Source organism: Sinocyclocheilus grahami, unplaced genomic scaffold (assembly GCF_001515645.1).
Source record: "Sinocyclocheilus grahami isolate Dianchi unplaced genomic scaffold, SAMN03320097.WGS_v1.1 scaffold518.1, whole genome shotgun sequence".
Lineage (NCBI taxonomy): Eukaryota > Metazoa > Chordata > Actinopteri > Cypriniformes > Cyprinidae > Sinocyclocheilus > Sinocyclocheilus grahami.
In genome coordinates this window covers 406,825-432,726 of record NW_015505697.1, presented here as the reverse complement: position 1 = coordinate 432,726, position 25,902 = coordinate 406,825, and the positions used below count along the sequence as shown (strand labels likewise).

At 37.4% G+C, this 25,902-nt stretch overlaps 1 protein-coding gene across 1 annotated transcript in view; it reads right to left on the bottom strand.

Annotated features, from left to right (window-relative positions):
- Positions 1-1,797: 1,797 nt before the first annotated feature.
- The window catches only part of LOC107554904 (kinesin-like protein KIF18A), a 36,924-nt gene continuing 12,819 nt past the window's right edge, over positions 1,798-25,902 (bottom strand). The window contains exons 7-18 of the mRNA XM_016237556.1: positions 24,608-24,784; positions 24,403-24,477; positions 24,164-24,264; positions 21,930-22,092; positions 21,136-21,300; positions 18,117-18,238; positions 15,129-15,367; positions 11,558-11,617; positions 3,550-3,904; positions 3,352-3,444; positions 3,131-3,240; positions 1,798-2,270 (exon numbers count right to left, since the gene is read on the bottom strand). Of these exons, the coding sequence (XP_016093042.1) occupies positions 2,131-2,270; positions 3,131-3,240; positions 3,352-3,444; positions 3,550-3,904; positions 11,558-11,617; positions 15,129-15,367; positions 18,117-18,238; positions 21,136-21,300; positions 21,930-22,092; positions 24,164-24,264; positions 24,403-24,477; positions 24,608-24,784 (1,800 nt within the window). The 3' untranslated portion in view covers positions 1,798-2,130. The remainder of the gene's footprint in view (positions 2,271-3,130; positions 3,241-3,351; positions 3,445-3,549; positions 3,905-11,557; positions 11,618-15,128; positions 15,368-18,116; positions 18,239-21,135; positions 21,301-21,929; positions 22,093-24,163; positions 24,265-24,402; positions 24,478-24,607; positions 24,785-25,902) is intronic.

The window sequence follows — 25,902 nt, the reverse complement described above, 5'->3', positions numbered from 1 at the left end:
GAGAGAGAGAGAGAGAGAGAGAGAGAGAGAGATTGGGAGGAGGAGGAGCAGATCATGTGGTTTTGGCTTGACACTGCTTCACAGCTGTCAGGTGGTCCACCCATTACACCACTAGACTATTTTAACAAACATTGCATTATGTGAGGAATTTCTAAATTGGATTATGTCACATCCAAAATGCATGAGAACAGTCCAGAGAGCAGTAAAGCATAACTGTACTAACTTTCCAGGTGTTGAGAAGGGTGCTGCCAGGACCGTCAGCTTCAATCCAGATGACTTTCTCATGTGTTTGGGTGCTGCTGGTGTCGCTTCATTATTGCTCTGTTATTCTATAAGATTAAGTAGTTTCATTCCCCTTTGCATAACAGCCAAGCGCACATACAACGTATGAGACAATTTAGCAAATACAATAAGTATGAAATATCTAAGGTTTGCTTAAGGGGAAAATTGCTCTATTTTTTTTCTCACCATGTCAGAATAATCAGCCTTTCATAATTGAAATGGTCTAAAACACCACAGAAATGATGAAGCAATGTGACACTATAGCACAGATAAACTGGAGAAAAGCGTACAGTGAGCAAAGAGACTATTATGCAATTAATTCTCCAATTATGTAAGCATGTTAAGATTAAAAAGTTTAAATATATTATCTGTCCATTCAAAATGAGCCTGTACTGTAGAGCGCAGTTTTTGTTAAGTCAATTTAATGTCTAATTTAGTCAAAACAAACAATATGAGACATTTGATCACATTGATGTAATATAAATTTTTCTAGCCCAAACAGGCAGAACTTTATGGACGTGCTGCTCTGGATGCACTTGAGTCCAGTACATCTGCCTGTAGGCGTGTTACATAATTATCTGTTAATAATAGCCTCATTAACAGAATTGATTACTGTTAATTCCTTAGGCATGATGTTAGAACAAGCACAGCTATTCGCAGTGCAACCGATTGTCTTGCAAACCAAAAAATACCTTTCAAAAACAGACAGCAGACAGTTGTGGTTTCATCACTCTTACACCAAGGACTGACACAGATAAACCAAAGCATTTGCACTGAATCCTGTTCTGGTTGATGAAGATTACAAGCACTTCTATAGAAGTTCCTTGTATTGTTGGATATGTTAAAAGAGTTTGAACATTAAACGGGCCACACTCCTGACGGGAGGCTCAATTTTCTTTTGGTTCAGACAGATGGCATGCAGGAAATGGACCGAGATGAAGCTCAAACCGCCAGTCTCCAGACTCCCTTTTTCCTCTGTGGGCTGAACCCATAAGCTCTGAACACACTACAGAGACTACAAATCAGCAAGAAACAAGATGACTGAACTGCATTGCAAGACGAGGTGAAGATGCATGAAAAATCTGCAGAGAATGTGGTTAATTACACTGAACTAATAGGTTTTGCTCTGTGGCTGCAATTAAAACAAGTTATGAAGCAAAATGTCAGTAATATTAGTTGTAAATGCCCCGGAAATATCAAATAAAGTACCTTTAAAACTGTTACAGTTCTGATGTTTTTTTACTAGGCCAACAGCAACAAAAGTTTCAATGGAATTCTCTGTATGGAGCTATATTGTAATCAGGAGGCTAAACATTTGACTAGTTTATTGAGAATCTTGAAATATTGTGCAATATTTGTGAACTGTCCAAGTTTGTGAATGTAAGAACAATGAATAAAAAATAATAATTTAAAGCTCATTAAAACACACAAGGTTGATATTTCTCAACTGATATTTCTTTTTAATCAATCATGAAACTGTTGATCTGAAAAGCATTTCTCTAAATGGAGCGATTTTTTAATGAAAGCATTTAAAAAGGGGAGAAAAAAAGTCACTCATTGGCAATAATAACTCCAAGTTGCTTTAAAAGACCTGAACATCAATTAATACTTTATTGAGAGCTTCATATTAGGCTGGACAGGTTTTCTATGCACATACATATTTTAAAACATTAATATAAAAACAATCTAGTTTCCTAGAAATAATTAAGGCAAAATACCTGCTCCTGCAATAAAAAAACAATTAAAAAAACACCTTTTTACATCTTTTCTACATCAACTCTAATGAGAAGGAAGTATGTGAGGCCAGTGAATGAGAGAACAGTGGCTTTAATAGCAAGTGGAAGCCTCTTACATCCTCTTGGTGACTCTTTTAAAGAGTGCAGCAGGCCTCAATGAGCTCAACTTGGGCTTACGCTGGTCAAGCTGATGGAGGTTTCCCTCAGACACACTCCGTACTACTCTACGGCTTGGCTCATTCTCTGATGATACTAGATGCGGTGGAAGAGAACAAATAAAGAATAAAGATTAGAATAATTAAAAAAATTTTTTTTTTTTAAATCTGGAAAATCTTAACTGATTGCCTAAAAATATTGATAAGAATTTTTTCTTGAGCGCCAATCAGCATTTTAGAATGATTTCCGAAGGATCATGCAACATTGAAAACTGGAAGAATAGCTGTTGAAAATTCAGCTTTGTATCACAGGAATAAATTATATTTTAATTAAATTTAGCCATTCCAAGAGGGTCCTTGCACCATTGGTGCTTGGGCCCTAAATAGGCCATTTTAAGTTGTAATAATTCCACAATATTTTGGGTTTTTCTGCATTTGTTATTAAATATATGCAGCCTTTTGAACAATAGTTCAGCAAAAAATGGCATGCCAAATTATAATTTTTTTAGTCAATCGACTGCATGATTATTTTTAGACATCGGTGTCGTATATTACTGCGGTTATTTAATTTAATAGAAGCAGTCATGCCTAACAACACCTTACTAACATGGCAAAAATCACTGTAAGGCACGGCCTCTAGTGGCTTATTACTTTATGAAACTGGGGTAAATTCAGCCAACTCGTGGCATTATATTACTAAGGAGAAAGAACGCGCATAAGCCACTGGGAGTGGGAGGAGGAGATTGTGCGCTTCTGGCTGTGCGCCTGAAATTTTTTCACAGCTGTCAGCCGGCCGGCCCATTACACTATTACAATACTTTACCAAACATAACGGATTATGTGAGGACTTCATAAATGGAATATAATAAGAGACGCTTATGTTCCACTTCCAAGATGCAAATGGAAAGCCCATAGAGGGTAACTGTAATTTTTCTGCATTGAGAATAGCTTACTAACCTCCAAAACGTCGGATTCGCAGTGGTTTAGACGCCTCGCAGGGATCTCTCTTTATGCGCTTGGGTGCTGCAGACGCGGCCTGAGAACTGTCCTCTTTCCCAGCGTTGGAACTGACACAAAGAGACACAAAGTGAGATTTTGGAAAACACCAAGAGTGCAAAATGTCAACGAGGCATGATTTGACACAGCCCCAGCGAACAGGTCCCATAATAAACACACACCAGTTGAACTTGCGCTTGACCTGAGCAGCTGAAGTCATGGCCATGTAGGACGGCTTGGATTTTCGCAGGTCTAATAGTGATGGGATCTCCAACCTAGAAACCAATTGGAAAGAAACTTATTCACACCAGCCAAAACAGAACTACCTAGTTCAACTTATTAATCAATGCAAATTATACTGTTTTCACACCAAATTGTACCTTTTAGCTGGCTCATTTCCATTGTTAGCTCGCAGTGCCCGAAGTGTTGTGTGGCCAGGGGGCTCAGGTGATAGGATGACTGTGGCATTACCACCTGTTGGGTCCTCGTTGTGACCAATGTCGATAGTGGAGTTTGGATCAAAGCTGCTGGAGGTGTGCGGCTGCCCTTCAGGAGTGTACTGCAGCGGGACCATGCCCTCCTGTTTTAAGACCTCTTGAATGGCAGGGGGGTAATGGGACAGCACAGGATTGGGCCCATCCTCATCTGGGTTTGCAGGAGACACAGACAGCTTCCTCCTGATTGGTTTTTTAAGAGGACATTCAACATTTCCATCCTGAAGTTGAGGGCTACAGCCTAAAAGAGAAAAGCAGCACAAAATTCATCAGCTTCAACTGAAGACATCATTAAATGGAAAAGACTTCTCAAGAAGCTTTAACTGCTTTGATAAAAAAATCTATATATTGATCACTTCCCAATCAAAGCTAAAATGTCAACAACATTATGATCAGAAATGTCAAATACGCATTTAAAAAACTTTTAAACAGTACACTGTGCATCTTCTATGTTGTAAAAAAAGTGTTCAAATGAACTTAATTGATTTGACATGATAATAGATAATGATAGATAGATAGATAGTTAGACAGACAGACAGAAGGAACTGACCTGTTGTCAGATAATGATATCAAATGATACCAACTGCAACAATTTTAAATAATATTAAAGTTTATATGAGAATAAACTGTAGAACTATAATCGCAACATAGATATGTATAAGTAGTTGCCTCATTAGCGACTGTTTCTATGGGCCGCCAAACGTAAGCCGTCCGCCATATTGTAATGGTCAACTTGACCTCCTTCATGGCAATCACTGAATATTCGAAAGATGCCACAATCCTGCACAGAACGGCTCTGTGTGAACCTACAGTATGGTGAATGACGTCATGTTGACCGTTCCAAGATGGCGGCCGCATCTACGTGCCTGGAGCGGTCGAATGGGGAATCTATACATATCTATGTATTGCAAACTCTAATGATACAAAAACACCTGTTTCAAGAATTGGAGATGTTTGCATTAAACATGCCAGTCACAAATTTCATAAAGTGTTGGCCAGAGTAGAAAGTACTGGGACCATTAATGTTTGAATGAATTCTTACCAACACAAGTAACTGGCATATTCTAATATGTGACCATGGACCACAAAACCAGTCTTAAGTTGCACGGGTATAATTGTAGCAATAGCCAAAAATACATTATATGGATCAAAATGATCAAAAATAATTAGGATATTAATTAAAGATCAAGTTCCATGAAGATATTTTGTAAATTTCCTACTGTAAATAATTCAAAACTTCAGTTTTGATTAGTAATATGCATTGCTAAGAACTTCATTTGGACAACTTTAAAGGATTGTCCAATATTTAGATTTTTTTGCACCCTCAGATTCAAGATTTTCAAATAGTTGCATCTCGACCAAATATTGTCCTATCCTAACAAACCACACATCAATGGAAGGCTTATTTATTCAGCTTTCAGATGATATATAAATCCTAATTTCGAAAAATTTACACTTAAAGCGATAGTTCACCCAAAAATGAAAATTCTGTCATCATTTACTCACCCTCAAGTAGTTCCAAACCCGTATAAATTTCTTTGTTCTGCCGAACAGAAATGGAGATATTTTGAAGAAAGTTTGTAACCAGGCTGTTTTGGGGCACCATTGTCTTCCATAGTAGGAGAAAAAAATACTATGGAAGTCAATGGTGCCCCAGAACTGCTCTGTTTCCCACATTCTTCAGAATATCTTCCTTTGTGTTCTGCAGAACAAAGACATTCATACAGGTTTGAAACTACTTGAGGGTGAGTAAATGATGACAGAATTTGAATTTTTGGGTGAACTATCCCTTTAAGGTTTTGTGGTCCAGGGTCACATATTACTCATTGTTGTTGTCATCTGATTTGTGAGGCACATTCCGGATCTAGCTCTCACACAAATGCAAGTTTTCATTACTGATGAAAACAAACAAATATTATTAACTCATACAACAGCAAATCATTTAGCCACGCTTGTCACGCGAGTATTCAAGAGCAGGTTATTTTGCGCTGTCAAGACAGACAGTACATGTATGTGTGTGCTGGTGGGTGTGTGTGGGTGAGGACGGCAAGGGAGGCTCCAGGAAGCTGTTGGAGGGGTCTGACGTTAGATATTGAGTGGCGGAGTATGCTGGAGCACGTCGCAGTCTGGCCGCACACTGACTCACACGATGCAGAAAAGCGAGGGAGAGAGAGACACTGCGGCTGCATCTTAAGCGTTCTTGACCAATCGCGATGCTTCAGAGCTCCTGCTGGTTAAACTGTTGACACACAGCCATCTCTCCTTCTCTCTGAGTCAGTGCTGATTCTCAGAAATCTGGATTGCATGGGAGAGGACCTGACATCCTGTTAATGACTAACTATACTCACTTTTTTAGCAAAAGAAAGTTTGAGAACTGAAAACGTCTCTTATGAGAGTTAGAGCGACTGTGCTTTGCTTCGACGGCCTCTCGAAGCCGGCAGCTGTAAAGCACAGGCGATATAACTTTATTTGAGAGGCACAGGGTGATCAGGTGACAAAGCAAAGCGAAAAGAAAAGAAAAAAAAACCCCAGAGAGAGGATGGGTGGCAGACAGTGATGTATGGCCCAGAGCGGAGGTAGAGGAATAGGTGCGATCAGTAATTGGTGGCAGAGTGCGTATTTTTGGCTGGTGGGATTAAAACATGCATGAGGCGCTATTTCTGGAGGAAGCCACTGCGGATTAGGGTCGCCTGGCTCTCGCTCTCTCATTGCTTGCTCTCTTTTTATTGCAGAATCGTCCTCGCCCAATCCAGGAGCGTTTCATACTATATGTAATAGCTCCCCCTCCCTGCACCGAGCAATAATTTTATGAATGAATTTCGGAAGGGCGGAGGGTCGGCGCTACTGAGAGGCTAGACATAGATGGTGAGGTGAGGAGGAGAGACAGACAATGGAGATATAAAGAATGATTGATTAAAAAATAAGAAGCGCACAGACAAAAACATACAGAAATGTGAGAGAAAAGAGTTAAAGCAATGAGAGGAAGGAGAATGGAAAGAAACAGACCACAGGCTTAATTCTAAGAGGCAGTCTCGTGCACGTTGACACGTGACCCCTCCCAGCTTCTGTCCTCTATTCCATCACTATTTTCCACCCTTTCACGCTCTCGCTCCCTCTCTCCACCAAGCGCTTGAGCACGAGTGCAGCGACGGTATCGTCATGAAGCGCGTCGCTGGTGGGGGTGGGGCGGAGCTTCATTCATAACCCTCTCTTTGAATCTCTGTATCTCTTTCAGTTCCTGCAGACAGGGCTCCATCTCCATTGTCTTTAAGTAGGGAACGCAGAGCAGGGCGACCTGAACACAGCTCTTATTTTCTGCTGCATGAATGTTCGATATTGTGAACCTTGAAAATAAGCATCTCTTTTTAAACACGAAGTAGCAAATGTATTTTGGAGCATGTTACATTGCATTTACAAAAATAGGACAGAGCAGTTACACAAACGCTCTGAAAAAAAGGTATAAATGCTATATTTCATGTTTAAAACAAAAGGGAGAAATCTAGAGGTCATGAATATCGCATTTTCTTCTCTAAGTCGCTACAATGAAATCTTTCAGAGCCAGGGATTAGTTTGTTCTTATAATAGCTCAGTAAGAACAGCCTGGAAACCTGTAAATGTGATAAAAACCTGAACACCATTTTTCTGTGAAATATGCATCACATTTTATGTTTCTTTTCAGGCAGCAAACAAATCATTATTCATCATTTTCAAATTTGCTTCCACTGAAAATGAACTTTTATACTGTCCTGACCTGGTCAAATCCCATATGGTGTTTGAAATTAATCATTCAAATTTAAACAATCATTGGACAGGGGGGGAAAAAAAGTAAAAAGTAAACAACAGAAACACCCCAATGTCCTTGTCAAAAATGAGGAATTATAGACATAGGAAATTTGTTTCTAATAAATACTATGATCGACAATGCAAAATATTCCAATGCTATCAATGCAGACGTTTACAATATATTTTTTCCCAAACATAATTCTTAACAGTATCCGTCTGTTTTCCCCCACTTCCCTCTATTTCTTCTTTGCAGTTCTCTGTATTTTCCTGAAATGTGTGCATTTCCCACAGCGTGTCTCAATCAAATGAGGAACACCTGTTCTGCAGCAAATATCATTACTCTCCATTTACTGAGCAATAACTCACCACTCCTTCAATTTCCCCAAGCTTTCCTCCCTTCCTTTTCCCCTTTCTCCCACCCCTCGATTCTCTCCATCCTGTGAAAAGCTTGTTTTTGTATTTCATTCGGTCAGCATGGAGAATGTCAAACAACTGTTAGTTTCTAAGCTAAAATAAAGTTATTTACATAATTAGGTTTCATTTTTGCTTTTATTTAAAGGGGTCATATGATGCGATTAAAATGTTTCCTTTCTCTTTGGAGTGTTACAAGCTCTTGGTGCATAAAGAAGATCTGTAAAGTTGCAAAGACTAAAGTCCAAAGAGATATTCTTTATAAAAGTTAAGAGTCAGCCACACCTACCTAAACCGGCTCGTTCTAACACGCCCCCACATGTCTACGTCACTATGTGGGAAGATTTGTATAACGCCGTCCAAATGTTCACGCAAAGAAAGAAGGCATAACTTTTATTTTCACTGTAGTATTGTTGTTGCCGCCGCCATGTTCACGCCATGTCGTGAAGACGCTGTGTGTTTCGTTGTGAAAGCGAAACTACTTTGTTTGGCCTTCCAAAAGAGGACACGACTAGAAATCAGTGGTTAAGTTGTATTTACAACACTGTTCCAGAACACTTCAACCCAAATATTCAGATGTGTCCAGCGCATTTTATGGAGGACTGTTTCCTGATCCTGGTAGACTACAATACCGGCTGTTCTGACTCACAGACTGTAAGTACGGTTTTTTATATTTAAAGGGGTCATCGGATGCTCATTTTGCACAAGTTGATATGATTCTTTATGGTCTTAATTAAAAGTCTATAACATACTTTGGTTAAAATTTCTCAATGTTAGTGTAAAAACCACCTTTTTAAACCTGTCAAAACCAGCTCTGTTTTTATCAAGCCATTATAGTCCATGTTGCTTTAAATGTTAATGAGCTCTGCTGGTCCCGCCCCTCTCTTCGGAGCTGCTCTCAGAGAGACTGTTTACTTTAGCAGCATTCATCGTGAAACTTGCTAATTAGCGCATTTTTAGGAAAGGTGATTTGCAAAGATTCATAAAAAACCCTTATACTCGCTTCTTCTGTAGATGAGGCTGGATCACGAATGATTCGAGCGAACAGATGCATTTAGGCTGATCGGGAGTTGCGCATTCACTTCAAAGCGAAAGTAACGTTAATCCTCTGCATCTTCAGCAGCTCAGATGTCGGGAGTACATGACGATTGCTATATTCATTATTACATCCAACAATAAAGCACCTCAATCGCTTAATCGGAGACAACTTGTCTTCCCCTGCACCAGAGTCAACACAATGGCGGACTGATGACAGCTCACTCAGGGTGGGTCTAAGGTAGATTTGTGCCGGTATTCGGTAATGCGATATATCACGGTAATGAATATGCACGATATTGTTATCGTGGGCACTTCTAAATACCGTGAATAATTATATAATACAAATTATTCCGAATTTTTGATGCATTTTAAGATTACTTTCCCCATCAACTGGTCAAAATGCGCAACACCGCTGTATTCTGCGTGAAAGACACGTGCGCACTCTGATGTAAACAAGTGCGGACGAGAAGCACATGGCGGAACATGTGAGATGCGCTGGATGAAAGCACACTTTCACTCTGACAGCAGATGGCGCTAAACTGCAGAAATAATAATAATAATTAATTTAAATGCAGCCGTTACCCCAGAAACCCTGTAAACAAAGCAGCTACACTACTTTCTGTTTCTGAATCGTGTTTAAATGATTTAATCAGCAAATGCACAAATCTGAATGGCTATGATGTTCATCACAGCGTCAAATACTTAAATATTAAGACTTAGACTATTTATTTTCAAACTTTTTTTACATCTTAATCTGGACTACAACATGCCCTAGATGTTGTTTGAAAGTGTTTTGATTCTTTATTGTTTGGTCACACTTTACATTAGGGCTTCATTAATTAACTTTAGTTAATTCATTAGTTAACAAACTGCCAATGAAAAATTCTTCTGAACATTCATTAATCTTAGGTATTCCAATATTTAATAACAGGCTGTTAAAATCGAAAGAACTAAGACTTGTATTTTTTAAACAAAGACGAATAACTTCTGTAGCAAATGTAGCTATTGCTGCTATGATGTTCATCACAGCGTCAAATACTTAAATATTAAGACTTAGACTATTTATTTTCAAACTTTTTTTACATCTTAATCTGGACTACAACATGCCCTAGATGTTGTTTGAAAGTGTTTTGATTCTTTATTGTTTGGTCACACTTTACATTAGGGCTTCATTAATTAACTTTAGTTAATTCATTAGTTAACAAACTGCCAATGAAAAATTCTTCTGAACATTCATTAATCTTAGGTATTCCAATATTTAATAACAGGCTGTTAAAATCGAAAGAACTAAGACTTGTATTTTTTAAACAAAGACGAATAACTTCTGTAGCAAATGTAGCTATTGCTCATTGTGAATGTTAATGCATTAACTAAGGTTAACTAATGAGGTCTCATTGTAAAGTGATACCTTTTGGTCCTAAATTACCTTTAATCTGTGAAGAACGTTTAACTTTATACATTTTTCTGTATTGCTTTATTGCATTTAAATGTTCAGTTATTTTTGTTATAAGAAAAAAGTTATTAAACCCGTTATACTGTATTATGACAGCATAATAGTTTTTAAAAAACTATATTTCAATATCGCAATAATACCGTATATCGTGATAAAAGCATTAGCAATTAATCGCAACATGAAAAATTGATACCGGCATATCCCTAATCTAAGGTAAGACACCAGTCCAGTCTGTGCTGAAACACTATTGTCAATCAACTATCGTGGGAGGGGCCTGTACAGAACTACGTCATTCTGACAGGAATCTCAGAACAGCCTGGTTTGAGAAAGGGGATTTTAAAATGGGGATTAAAAAAAAAACACTGGATGGATTTTTATAATTATAGGATGGATGTGTACACATACTTCCAACATATATTTATGTTCAAACAACTTGAAAAGTGAATTTTGCATCCGATGACCCCTTTAAAGAATTTGCCACTGACGATTCAAACACGAGTTTTGAGCAGTGTAGAGTAGCGTTTGTAGTTTGTAATTTCTCCGATCACAAATGCAGACATTGATTTATGTTTACGCGGCGTGATGCAACGCATAAAAAGACAGTATAAGTCATTATAATCTGTAATTATGTCCCCACTGGATGCAACAAATGCCTCGTTTATAATGGGTTTTAATGTTTTTGTCTCGTCGCATCGGATGAGATATTCGGCCAATCACAACGCACTGGATAGCTGGCCAATCAGAGCACACCTCGCTTTTCAGACCGATGAGCTTTGTAAAAATCGACGCGTTTCAGAAAGGCGGGGCATAGAGGAGAAACAATAATGTACAGTATGTGGAAAATAATGTGTTTTTTGAACCTTAAACTGTATAAACACATTTTATTACACCAAATACACAAAATAATGTTCTTTTTAGCAACATCATATGACCCCTTTAAGGCACTGACATGATTTGACTCTTAATGAAGATTATCATTAACTATCACGGAGAATGATAGATGATTGATGCTTTGAAAGGGGACTATTGTAAACAAAGCTAGTTTACAAAGCCTGATCGGTCTAGCTGAGCCTTCACAACTGTGCAACACACACATGGGTTGTCAGTATGAGCAATGTGACAGATTCGGGCAGCTGGATTGATGACTTAAGCAGAATATGTTGAAGCAGACATTGGGGGGGGGGGGAGGGGAGACAGAGATGAGTTTACCTTTAGATGAGTGTGTTGGTCTGAGACGCTGTGAGGTTCGGCGTGTGTGTTTCTCTGAGCCTGAGTGAAGAGAACACATTGTTATTCATTTCTGCTGGTCCTTCCTTTTCAGTCCAGCATATACATCACACGGGAACTAAACACGTTTTAAATCAAGACACATACAGCTGTCAACGTTCACACAATGCAGATCGCATTACACTGACACGGAGAACTGTAAATCATGAGGCAGATATAAAATGAGATCACTATGAGGTGGCTGTGTGACACAAATGAGATTGCTCATCTCGGAAGCAGGAAGTTTACTGACATTATCTTCTGGACTATGTCCTTGCGTCCTCAGCTGTGGACATTACACCAAAACAGGAAACATAAATAGCATTTCAAAAAGAGATGAGAAAATAAATAAATAAATAAAATAAAATAATAGTTTTAAAAATGATCCAATAAAATAAATCAACGTATTAAGCATTAGAAAAAATAAAAATAAAAATAATAATTAAAACAAAAATCTATTTGCCAGATGGTTGCAGTCATGTTTATCTGCTATAATTATAATTCTCATTATTTGCATATTTATTATCTGCATCAATAAAATGACTTTTTTTTTTAATACATATACACTACCACTTAAAATTTAGGCTCAGTAAGATTTTTTTTTTTTAAATTATAAAAATATTTAAACGGGGATAAAAAAAAAAAAAAAAAAAAAAAAAAAAAAAAAAATCCCGAGCCTGAACTTTTTTCTGGTGGACTGTGGCAACTTAAACATTTGAACAGATACTATGGCAAAGTTATTGCTTTCTTTATTCAAACCGATTTTTTTTTTCATGAGTATATGGTTGACCTGAAGAATGAAAACTATATCATACACTTGGAAAATTATGAGCTATATCACCGCTTATCAACACTAGGTGTGTGACAATACACTTAGCGCACGAGATGAGACAAAATACAGATACTTGGTTCACTAGAACGAGACAATATTTTAAATACTATTTTAAAGAAATTTTCAATGACAAAATATTTGTCTTTTAATTACAGAAAGTAAAACAATGCAGTTGTATTTAGAAATATTTTAACTAATCGAAAATATCGCAAATGTAAATATCGCGATATGCATATCGCAAGGGCGTGCAATATCTGAATCATTTTAATAATAGGCTACTTAAATCAAAACATTGCAAAAAGGTCAAAGTTTTAGTTCGACGCATATAACAGATAATTGCTTGACGTTAAAAAGAGTCAAGTGCAATAAGTTGCGGAAAACAACTCTTTACCGTCTTGTCTTGCTGTCTGACTCACACCTGAAGCGCGCGCACAAGCCGCATCTCACACAGCGTATCTTCAGTTCTGCCGCACACACACACACACACACACACACACACACACACACAGACGCGTTTCAGACAGCGGGCGAACACCGAGTTGATTCGTCTTTCGCATCTTTTCATGTTTGAACAGTCACATACACACAGAATTATGTCAATAGTACCCGTCTTGACGATCATTCTCGTAAACGCAGTCGGTTATGTTTTAAATGAATGTAAACAGCTGAGAAAGAAATCAGATGTGTATCATTATACTGGATCCATGCAGTCGGTTTTAAAGGGACAGCAGCCTATAAATACGTGCTGCTGAATATGTCACTAATGTTAATCAAACAACAAAACAGCTATAACAAAGATTAATCTCAATTTAATTCATACAGTGAAAACAATGCAGTGTTATTTTACACTTAATTATTACATTTCTGTACCTGAATACTATTTATTTGATCTATGCTTATAAATTGTGTATTTGTTTTTTTCCAACTTCCTCAGACTATAGTTTTTGCTGTAGTATATGACTAAGTACTTAAAGTGTATGGAAAGTAAAGTCACAATGATATAAAATTAGTGTCATTAATTTTTTTGTCATTCACATTGATGTTAAAATTAAATTATCTGATTTGTGACATTACTTTTTATGTACTGTTAAAACACTGCTGGTCACTTTCAGAAGTTGTCGTGATTCTTTCTTTTCCAAGAAAGAATGTGAAACAAATTGGTTATATAATTTTCATTTTTAAATATTTTAAAATATAATTTAAATAGATTTTTCACACTTTAAGCAATATCGTATCGCATATCGCATTTTTTAAACAAGGTATCGCATTTTTTTTCAATATCGCACAGCCCTAGCTGCAACTCATGATTATTTTGGTAATCAAGTAATCTACTGATTATTTTGACTAACTGAGTAATCTGATATTTTTTTTAGTAACAAACAGACCTAAGTGAAAACCAGGCTTTAGTATGACTATTTATATATAAACTTAAAAAAAAAAATTACATATTGTGCCTTCAAGTACACCATGTGTTAAAACAAATACCTGCAAAGGGTGACGTTTCACTTTACAGCGTGATTAAACAATGTTTAAATCAATTTAATTTTAATATATGGCCACATGCAGAAACTTTTATTTTGAAATCGTGATGTACAATACATGGCATATTTAGAAATAGGTTGATGTATTCTCCTGTGTTGGCAAAGGTTTATAAATGATTTACGTTACAAATCTAGTGAGATAATGCACTGTTTTTCCAGATGAACTTTAAGCAATTCAAATTCACGGCATATGCTTAGCCCCTTTCACACATACAGTACTGGTAAATTACCGGTAAGTTACCATTAATAGATCATGTGTGAACAGGACCTTTTCAAAAAATCCCGGTAAAATTGTTCTGGCAATCATATCGTTTTATGGAGATGACATGATTACTCTGAGCTGTTTACAAAGCTCCGCTGCTTTTTAATTAGTTATGCTAATGTAAATATGCGCTAGATGGACATTTTTGACCATTGCGCCTCGCAGCTTTTTGTCGCGCTTCTCCATTCATCAGGGCTGCTACTCCGCAATTGGATACTATTATGCACGTCTCGTGTTTATAAGAGCAAAACATTCTGATTGGCTAGTAATGTTAGTTTGGTTGAGAGTGAAAGCTGTGCTCCTCATACCATTGGTAGGCGAACTCATGGACTCGAAAGTGATGTCAAGCAGCAAGATTTTTTTTTTTTAATGTAGTACTATTTTTTCCCGCAGCCAAACGCTGCACGCCGGAGAGCCGGCATGATGCCGGAGAACTTTAAGCCCTGTTTAATGTTCTAATCATATACAGTAAAAACATAATATTAAAATGTTGAAAATGTTCTATTTTTATATATTTTAAAATGTAATTTATTCCTGGCAAAGCTGAATTTTCAGCAGGCATTACTAAAGTCTTCAGTGTCACATGATCCTTCAGAAATAATTCTAATATGCTGATTTGGGTCTCAATTTAATGTGTCCTCGCTATATATACAAGTATTAAAAAAAAAGCACAATTTACTGACACCCAACTTTTGAATGGTAGTGTAGTAGTCAGTCATTGTGGGTGAGCTAACTCTGTAAGGTTTTGGTGAAATGCCTTATGCATCAGCAGCATAGCACCAGTTTCAAGAAAGACTATGCATTAAATGTGAGATGTTTTGCTACAGAAAGAACATTTCTAATTTGAAAGTTTGACTGTTTCATCAAGATTTCACTCACTGCATGGCGTGCTCTGGTGAGAAACGAGGTGAGAGAAAGACAGGATGGGCTGTAGATGAGTGCTTCCTGTGCCACCATCATCCCTGTCCTCTGCTTTCTCCTGGTCTGCCCAGACCACACCCCTTTCTCTATACACCAGCCGCTCCAGCTCCTCCCACTCAGCGTCATCTGTGGCAATGCTTGCAGCCTTCAACGCCAGGTGCTGTTGGCGGCAGGTGGACAGCAGGGCGTTCACCAACCTGACAGGACAGGTGGAGAGCAAGTGTGGTATAGTTACAGATGAATGATACAGATGAAGGCATTTACATTGCAAATTTCAAATTAATCTCAGGGTTTCTGCAGGATTTTTAAACTCAAATTTAAGACATTTTAAGACCTTTTTTTAAGACCACAAATAAAATGAATACCATATGAGCAGGGTAGGGCAATGTCTATAGTGCCATATTAAACTGTAAAATTACTGTAAAAAGCATAATTTACATTTCAGATACAAGTTTTCACAAAAACAAAAAGTTTTGTAAAATGATAAACTTTACATTTCAGCCTTTGAACCACTTTTAAGAAAATGGATGAGTCAAAAGTATTAATTATTATATTAATTTAAACAATTATTATATCAATTAAATAACAAATTAGGGGTGGGCGATATTAACAAAACATGATATCTCGATAATTTTTTGGGATTTTATCGATAACGATAATTAGACGATATTTTGCTGAGTGTGTTATTTTGCTGATATCTTAAGGACTGCCGTGGACAGCTGACTCCTGAATTTTTTGATATTCTTCATATTCTGTGTGGTTAGTACACAGCAGTGATAGAAATTAATCATTTCCAACAAGTTTTATGGCCATTTTTACCTTTAAGCCATTTTTTCTAAAAGTATGTACCATCTTTTGAGTCAAATTCTTGCATTTGGGCTGTTACCAAGCAAATGAAATCAGTATCAACAAAATTTATCTTAAATCTTTAGCTGTAATAGAAGTGGCATTTAGATGTATTTACACACCGTTTAATGCAGCTCTGAGGGACATGGAATACTTTTACCTGCAGTTACAAATGCATAAATAATGTTTTGATATTTTAAACATAAAACATTGAAAACTGATGTTTGAAATTATTTAAAAACCGGAAAGGTACCTTAAGGCCTGGACACACCAAGCCGACTTCAAAGTACTAGCGGCGATGAAAGCCGACGGTGTTGTCGCCTCGCGTCGGACCAATAAGCTGCGTTGGAACACACCGCACAGACTACAGCCGACGGCAAACTAACACGTGCGTTTTGCGCATGCGTGAGAGGAATTAACTGTCTATATCAGCAGCTATCAATAGTATATATTCGTCATTCAAAAGGAGAAACCAAAACAAAGATATATGAGATAAACGCAGATATATATGTAACGTAAACAAAGCAGCACTTGCTTACCATTTTGAATATCAGTAACGTTGATAACTATTAATTTTAAGCGGCTTATGTTGTTATGAAAACATTCGCGTATTAGAATGATTGGGAAAGATCACGTAACATTTAAACAGCCTTCTGTCTTTACCGCCTATTTACGTACTTGTTTTCATCACTTTTGCTTTAATTCTCGGGCACTGACTCGTTCGCTAAACTGAACATCTAATCAGAGCTCTCACTCGCGCTGACGTGAGCCGACGAGTGGAACACACCAAACAAACTCGATCTACCAGTTCACATTTAAAGCTCTGCATGTTTGCAGGGTAAAAACATGGGGCGATTTTTGCATTTGACTGAAATCTAAACTAAACAACCGTTTTATTGAAAATGCACATTCATTCTCTGCCAGCAGGTGACGCTTTTGGCAGACCTATATCTGTTTCCACGGTAACGGCAGAACACAAAGCAGCGCAGCACCGGACTTTGAACGTGCAGCGCTCATGAAATCATAGTCTTTTGAAGTTTAATCGTCACATTCAGCATATCACAATTCTGGTCTTACCGTCCCCAAATTTAAGACTTCTTGAAATCATAATTAAGACTTTCTTGTGCAATTTAAAGGGGTCCTATTGTGCTTTTTCACTTTTTTTATTTTAGTCAGTGTGTAGTGTGTATGTTTGGGCATAAAAAAGCGTATATGTTCCATACAAAGGGCATTTAAGTGCGCGAGATGTGAATTTAAATTGTATTTATTTACAGAGGTATATTATGTCCCACTTCACGCTTCTCTAGTAGCTGGGCGCCGCCGGTGTGCCTACACTCATAGAAAATAATATGTTTGAATTTTAAAGATGTGGCATGACGTGACGCTGCGCTTCTCGTCCGGTGTGCGACCGCCTGAAAAGCTGTTTTTTTCACCTCCGTGCCCAAACGTCTTTGTTTGGGCTTCCGAAAGCAGATGATGTCAGGAAACAGTGGTTGCAATTTATTTTTTAACTCTGTTCCTGAGCATTATAACCCCAATTTGCTATTGTGTGCTGCGCATTTTACTGAGGACAGCTTACACAAACCGAGTGAGTACAGTGCCGGATTCGCCAAAAGCTTTTGTTGAAAGATGGCGCAAGGGGCGTGGCAGTACTAAAACACCGTCTAAGCTGTTCACCAATCACAACGCACTGGGACAGCTAACCAATCACAACACATTTTGTTTTTCGGAAGGCGGACCTTCATCAAAGCCGGAACTAATCGAGCCGTTTGTGCCAGCCTGGGGAGAAAGGTATTTTAATCATGTAAATTATGTGAAAAATAATGCGTTTTTCGAACCACCAAGCATGAGAGCATGTTCTAGTACACCCCCAAAACAAAATCAAGACTTTGTAAAAGAGCATAATAGGACCTAAAATAAATTTAAGACTTTTTAAGACCCCGCGGAAACCCTGTAATCTGAACAACACAAATAACTTTCTACAAAGAACCATGCAGAACATATAAAAGAACGCATGGTTTCCCACAAACACAGGTTCTGGGTGACTAAGCTCAAAATTATGAAACCTGGTGCAAAACCTCTACGAGTGTTGACTCATACTTGTGCGTGTGAGTGCTTTCCTGGTCTTGAACACTGATGAGGTGGCTCATGTGCTTGATGTGTTGCTGTAGGTCAGTGATCTGCAGCTGCAGCTGATGGCACTGCAGTTCCCTTTTCAGCTCCTGTATGCAGAAACACAAAGAAAAATGCAACAATAATTGCAGCAACCAGTAGCTCCATCCACATCGCCTTGATATTAATGCTATTGCTAAGCATATCAACATTATGCTTTCAATAGCACAAACAGTCGAGATGAAAATGCAATCTATTTAAAGGGTTAGTTCACCCAAAAATGAAATTTAGCCCATGTTTTACTCCCCCTCAAAGCGTCCTAGGTGTATATGACTTTCAGACTAATCCAATTATCCTTGCTCTTCCCAGCTTTAGAATGGGGTAGGTGGGTGTTTTTGTTCAACAGTCCAAAAGTCGTCAAAATAAAGCGCGCAGATCCATAGTAAAAAGTGCCTCACACGGCTCCAGGGGGTGAATAAACATCTCCTGTAGCGAATCCATGCGTTTTTGTAAGAAAAGTATCCATATTTTTAAATGTTATAAACATTTTTCTTTCACTTCCGCTGACTGTCATAGGTGCAAGCCGTTCCGGGCGGATGACTTAGGACGTATGCGTTGCGCACGGATGATGTGTATGGATGCGTGTGCTTTATTTGACTACTTTTGAACTGTTGAATAAAATCGCCCGCCGACTCCCATTCTAACGCTTGAAGACCCAGGATCATTTTTAATAACTCTGATTGGATTCATCTGAAAGAAGAAAGTCATATACACCTAGGATGCTTTGAGGGTGAGTAAAACATGGGCTAATTTTAATTTTTGGGTGAACTAACCCTTTAATATAAACAAGAATGATATTTGATCATTTTTATTTATATGCACCAAAATAACAGCAATAAATTTTATAAATAGCAACAAAATTACAATAAATAGCTGAATATGTTTATTTAAGCATTTTAAGTAGGCCTCTAAAATTAATGCATTCATTTATGCAATTTAAAAAAAAAGGAAAAGTAACAGGCTTATGTTCTATGATACGGGAAAAAATTACTCTATTTAATGCTTTTGTAAAATTAACATATTTGAAATATTAATTTGGGGCTGTTCTAAGCAAATATTGATTTGCAATTAACTTGCATAATTCTTATAAATTAAAAATTTAGATTTTTGAGTGATGATGCCAACAAATCTTTAAAACAGTTATGAATTCATTTAAACTTATTTGAAAAAAAAAAACAATTCAAATCTAATTTTGCTACTGAAGTTTAAATCAGAGATGCTTATGCTCTCTAAAGACAAGTAACGAAAGAAAAAAGATCAACTCAGAAATAGCCAAAAATCATGCATTAAAATATTGACAATATTGACAATTCATTTTACATAGAGAACACAAATTATGCATATAGCATAAATCAGTTCACAGGCAGGGACAGTCTTCCATCTATTAAATGGCAAATTTTAAATAGAATATTAAGCTCAGAAGTGAGACTGTCATGGCTTTCTGGGTGAAGAAGAGAACGACGAGATTATACCATCTCATCTATGCGCTATAATGAGAAAGGCAACATAGGCAAGACACTACAAAAATGATGAAACGGCTTAGATGTTGTTTTTAGTCTAGCTCCTTGTTTTCTTTCTGTCTCACTGAAAATGCACCTTCTGAGGAGTCTTCGACCCCCTCTGACGCAAGAAAACGCAAAACAGCACAGCACAGCACAGAATATTTGATGGGCGGGTGCGTCACTACTCCGTTCTACTTCCAGGAAAAGAAAAAAGAAAAAGAAAAAAAACAGGAGAGCAAAAAAAAAGAGCGAGAAAAGAGGTGTGGATTTAGGTAAGCAGCTGTAAGGAGTGATGAAGGAAAAGCATTGATTTTTCTTTTATTAAGACATCCTCCGGTGGGGAAATGGAGAGAGGAGCTACACAAAAATGGTCAGCGTCTATCAAAGGGCCACAAATGAGGGCAAAAACAGAGTACACAACATTTTCAGCTTGTCTACAAAAACCACTGACAAACGGTGATTTTTGCATGTTTTTATAGTCAGTTGATGAATGTTCGACTCCTACATGCAGACTGATTAACAGCATGCATGGCTGCAAAATATGTCAATTGCTTCATAAAAATGTCACTGCCAAATTAACATAAAGGCTCAGGTACAATCATGAAGATACAGAGTTGCAATTTATGCCAGTTCTTCCAAAAGATAACACTAGCCCTCTTTAAGTGTATTTGGCGGTCTGATGAGCTCAAGAAGAGCTCTGCTATTCAGAGCCTCTGAGGATCATGTCTGCCTCAGACATCACAGCACTGCAGACTGGCACCCTAGAGCTTCAATGCTCGGGTAGAAAACACGAAAACATTCAATAATGGCATTTCGAAAAGGATAACAGGCCAAGGCTGTCCACTCCGGGACTGAAATGAGCCCCCAAATAAAGAAATATCACGATAAGCTGAAGGACAAAAAAACAGGGGTAGGTGGTATGACAAATTCTTAAATCACGATATACAATACATTCTATTTTTGCTGCAAATTCAAACTCACAATGGTTTATATATTACATAAACATGAAGTACTGCCTATTTTCCAAGAGTCTAGTGATTCTTAAATTTGAAAAAGTTTATCTTATTTGATTGAGTTTTTTTTTTTTTATTGGAGATGACCCTGAAGGTAAGATTATTCAAAACAGATGAATGATAAATCTGGCCATCAGTGCAAAAGCAGTTTCCAATTAACAAAGTACTTCATAAAGTATTCAAAATGTTTTTTAAAAACAAGTCTCTAGACCTTGCTCTTTTTTTCTATTCCAACAGTTTGCTTTTCACATTTTTAAATGCAAAAACGCATTCTAGGTGAATGGCCCCTTACACTGTGATGCATTTTGCAGTGTGTGCAATAGTTTTTTGATTTGAGTATAGCATAAGCTTTACTGGTTGACCATGTATGTGTATACACAATTATACTGCCCATGCAGCCCTAATCTGAAGTAAAAGTGACCCAGCCCTAACCTCTGGAGAATGTCCTTCGTGTCCAAGCAGCTTCATCTCGTTTTCGATTCGGTGGAGCCATCCCTCGTTCTCCTGGAAGCGCTTTTCACTCTCCATCAAGCGTTTTTGCAAGTGCTCCTGATGAGACTTCAGGGAGGCCAGTTTACGCTCATACTTACAGGTGGCCTAAAACAAACCATGACTAAATCAGGGTTCACACACAAACTGAACAATGAATTTCTGTAACTTTTCCAGTCATTCATAATTTATAAACAACCATTTCTAGCGGGGAAAAAAATGAGCATGGACAGAGGACATTTTTATAATTTACAATACCAAACACAATATCAAAAGTCTGGTGCTGGTAAGATTTTGTTTTTAACGCTTTTGAAAAAAAAGTCTCTTATGCTTACCAAGGTTGCATTTATTTGATCAAAATAGTATCAAGAAAATAACTAAATTATTAGTTTAAAACATGTTTTTTTTAAGTAATAAATCTTAAATTTATTTCTTCCAGTGGTGGCACTGCTGAATTTTCAGAAGCCATTACTCCAGATTTAGTGTCACATGATGCTTCAGAAATCATTCTAATATGCTTATTAGGTGCAGCTCAAGAAGCTCCAAAGCTTTTTTTTTTTTTAATAATCATTTTAGCTTTTTTTTGTGTGTTCTAACACTGTAAAACGTCATCAACTTAATACTATTAGCTGAATAAAATAATACATTTCTTACCAAAACCAATAAACTAAATAATTGTAATCACTGAGTTTAAAACAACCTTGTGTGTGTGTGTGTGTGTGAATCAGTGTTTTTACCCTTTCGGCCCTGCTGTCAGGGAAGAAGATCAGACTCTGCTGATGCCACAGCTCCCTGTGTTTCATAGTCAGCCTGCTTTCATTCAGCTGTTTCTCGATGTCCAGATGCTCTTTACGGACCTGCAGACGTGCCGCAAACACGCTGCGCAGGGACTCAGACATCCTGCAAAACACAAAAGACATCGAGTTATTGTCTCCATTCAATGGATGCCACTCTCACTTTTCCTCTCAAGTTCTGCGTTACAGAAGTTGAATAGTAATGTATACGCTCCAGAACACAACTTCCTTTCCTGTCCTCTTTATATTATCTGTAGAAATAATAAAATTAAAAAAAGGTTTCCGAACTGTGGCACAGACAGCATTGCACTACCCGGGTTCGAGTGCAGCCTGGGTCCTCTCTCCCTGCACCTTACTGTCAATTTCCTCATTATACTATCTGATAAACACACACAAAAAAACAATAAACAAACTAAAAAAGAAAAGAAAAAAGTGCAATAGAATTAATGGAATTTCATGGTTTAAATAAAATTGTTCAAAACAGCCCCCAGAGCCAGACAAAAAAAAATTATATAAAAATGTTGACTCAAAATCAGTTAATAAAGATGAATGTGCATAGTAATACAATTACAATGGATTCCCAGAAAAAATTAGCAAGCCAAAAATGAAATCAGATGCCAGTCTTAATTATCTGGTTTAGTTCACGTGTACAGTATTGTTTAAAAGTCTGGGGTTAGCAAGATGATACATTTTTTAATAATGACTTTTATTCAGCAAGGTTTCATTAAATTGATTAAAAGTCATAAAGATTGATAAAGAAAATTATATTTCAAATGAATCCTGTTCATTTAAACCAAAGAAACCTAAGGATCAATTTCCAAAGAATTATTAAGCAGCTCAATTGTTTTTAACACTGATAATAAGCAATGATTATTGAGCACCAAAATCAGCATATTATAATGGTTTCTGAAGTATCACACGACACTTAAGGACTGAAAATTCAGCTTTGCCATTACAGGTATAAATTACATTTTAAAATATATTAAAATAGAAAACATTTATATTTCAAAATATTCTAGCAATACTTTGTTTATAATCAATAAATAAATACAGCCTTGGTGAACTGAACACATAAAAATCTTACCAACCTCAAACTTTTGAATGGTAGTTTAAGTCACATTGAGAAAAATATGAAGCATACCCGACAGTTGGCTATGAATGCATTCTATAATAACTGAGAATATATTTCACCTTACTGCACCCTTTTCTCTTCAGGTTTACTATAGTAAGTGCTAAAGGCCATTATGCTCTCATTCAAACACATTCTCCACTGAGAGGCTTCGATACTGCATACGGCTCCTCAATGAATGCTTTGAGATATCACCTGAACTGTGTGTGGGCGGTATTAGTTTTGATAAAAATTTTTTTAAAAGAGTCCATTGAGAGAGAGTGCAGTGGCTGTATTTGTGGCCATAATGTTGGTGCAGTGCCGACACTGCCAGACTCCTGCATTATTAATGCGGGCAGGAGCGCGCCGCTAAGCACCTCTCCCCCTCTCACTCGCTCGGCAAGTTGTGAATTCTGATGCCGGTGAATGAAACGCGTAGGAGTGAGACTCATTCAGCTTTTCCCCCTCCTCCTTCCCCTCTCTGCCCCTCCCACCCTTGCTATTTTCCCTCTTTCTCTCCTCCCTCCGCTTGTCCTTCATTTTCTTCCTCCCATCTACGGATGCTGCGGCGGATTTTGATGACGAGAACCACACACACACAGAAAAATGGAATGACTGAAACTAGAGGCTGAGGGGTAGAGTGGTGGGACGTGTTGCAAAACTGTGATACATTTCCTGTCCAAAACAAGCAATAAACCAAAAAAAGGAAAAGGGGTAAATTTTTTTTTTTTTAAAACAAACGTGAAAAATGAAAGAAACATAGGAAAACACAAAGCACAAGTCTCCACTCTCCACTGGGCCTGATGAAAAATGCAGAGGTAAGGAGACCTCCACCTGCGATGGTGTCTGGCTTTGTCCTGTGTACTCTTACTCATGAATAATTGAGGCGTATTCAAAGTTTCAAAGGACAGCGTTAAAGAGGTGCTCATCACACATGGCATAAAATAAACAACATCTAAACAAACAAAACACAGGTCTCAAGACGCATGCTGGTGCCTGCAAATAGAGTTTGCGTTGTGTCGCATGAGTGCACACTTTTGGACTGAACGTAGACACACGTGCTGCTTACTTCTCAAATTCGGCTTTCCTCTGGACGGGGATTGGATTAAGGGCAGGAACCTCCACCTTCCGCTCTTCGTACTCTTTGAGTTTCTGTTTCAGCATGACAATCTGCAAGCACACACACACACTCTCATTAGGTAAGCTAGTCTCATGTGGATTAAACCCATCTCACCTAACAGGAGAAGCAAACCAGATTTACAAAGTAAATAGTTCCACATTAAGACGTAATTAAGGATTCATTTTTACCTCAGCTTTCTGCCTTTCACAGATGACCGCATACTGGCCAATGTGACTGTCCAATCTCATCACGTTACTCCTCAGCTGAAATACAGGGAGAGAGAATCAGAAATATGATCTATATTATAATGATACGATCTTTGTACGTGGTGATTTGAGGCATGTCGTTAGGTCGGGGGACTGCTGAAGCTACGCTTGTATGTGTAGGACTTACAGTGGATTTGATCTCCTTAGCGCGGTTGGCATATTTGAGAGTGTTGTGCGTATCTTCATAGGAGAGTGAGGATGGGCTGACGTTCGCGATCATCACAGTTCGGCAGTTTCCACCGAGAGAGTCTTTGAGGAGCCGTGTCAGCTTGCTGTCTCTGTAAGGAATATGTGTCTTCTTACACTGAGAATAAAAAAACAAACCAAAGCAAAGAAAAATCAAATTCAAGAATATCACAAAAGAACATCAACAACACACAAGCAACATTGACTGAAAAATAAAACTGATACAGCCTTCTAAAACTCTGCAGAGATTACATGATTAGGCCTAAATTTCATTTAAGGCCATTTCTGACATGAGTTTACATTTAATTTACAATGGATCCACCACTAAGCTTCACCAATCCAAGACAAGCTTTTTTTTTTTTAAATGTAAGTCTATGGAGAATCTTTGCGTTTTGATAGTTTTAAAAGCATTTTAAATGGAAACTTTCCTAAAATATGCTAAACATTATTACAATGCCACTTAAACTTAAGGAGAGGATACAAGCGAGACAAATAAATCTTGTAATTTTTAAATCAAAATGTCATAACTCGAACTAACAGTAAAATGACAGACTTCTCTCGGGTTACATTATGCTGAATTTCTCCAGTCATTTAATTTGTCTAAACACCACCCCTTCTTACAATTGACAGCAATGTCAATGGCCTACATTTTTTTTTTATTATTTACCCGTTAATGAACATTGTATGGCATTAGTAAGAACACCTACATTTGCTCATAATGTTAATGTCACAAACGTAATTTCACTTACATACTGAAATTGTTCATAGGAGATGAACCATTTCTGTGATCTTATACTACTCATTACTGAATAATTTAGCAATTTCTTTAAAAAAAACAGCAAATAAGATTTTAAGCTTAACTTAAATTAACAGCAAGCCAAGCAATTTCAGAGTACGATTATGGAGTAATTCAGACATTTTACATTTCAAAACTTGCGAGACAAGCCAATTTTGCAAGCAAACCACTACATTCTCACTTTTCAGTCAATTATTTTTTTTCGTAACAGAATAAGACAGCAAATGACAATGATACAGACTGACCTTCTAGCACATCCTAACAATAATATCAGATTTGTCTCATCTCAACAGCTTCATGCTGTTAAACATGCTCAAACAGCTAGTTGGCTTTCATCTCGCTGGCCTGTCTGACCCACAAAAGAAAGCATTCACAAACTGATGGTCTAATTAATCAATCTCAGGATCTAGTAACTGATACACAGTCCATATCCCAGCATC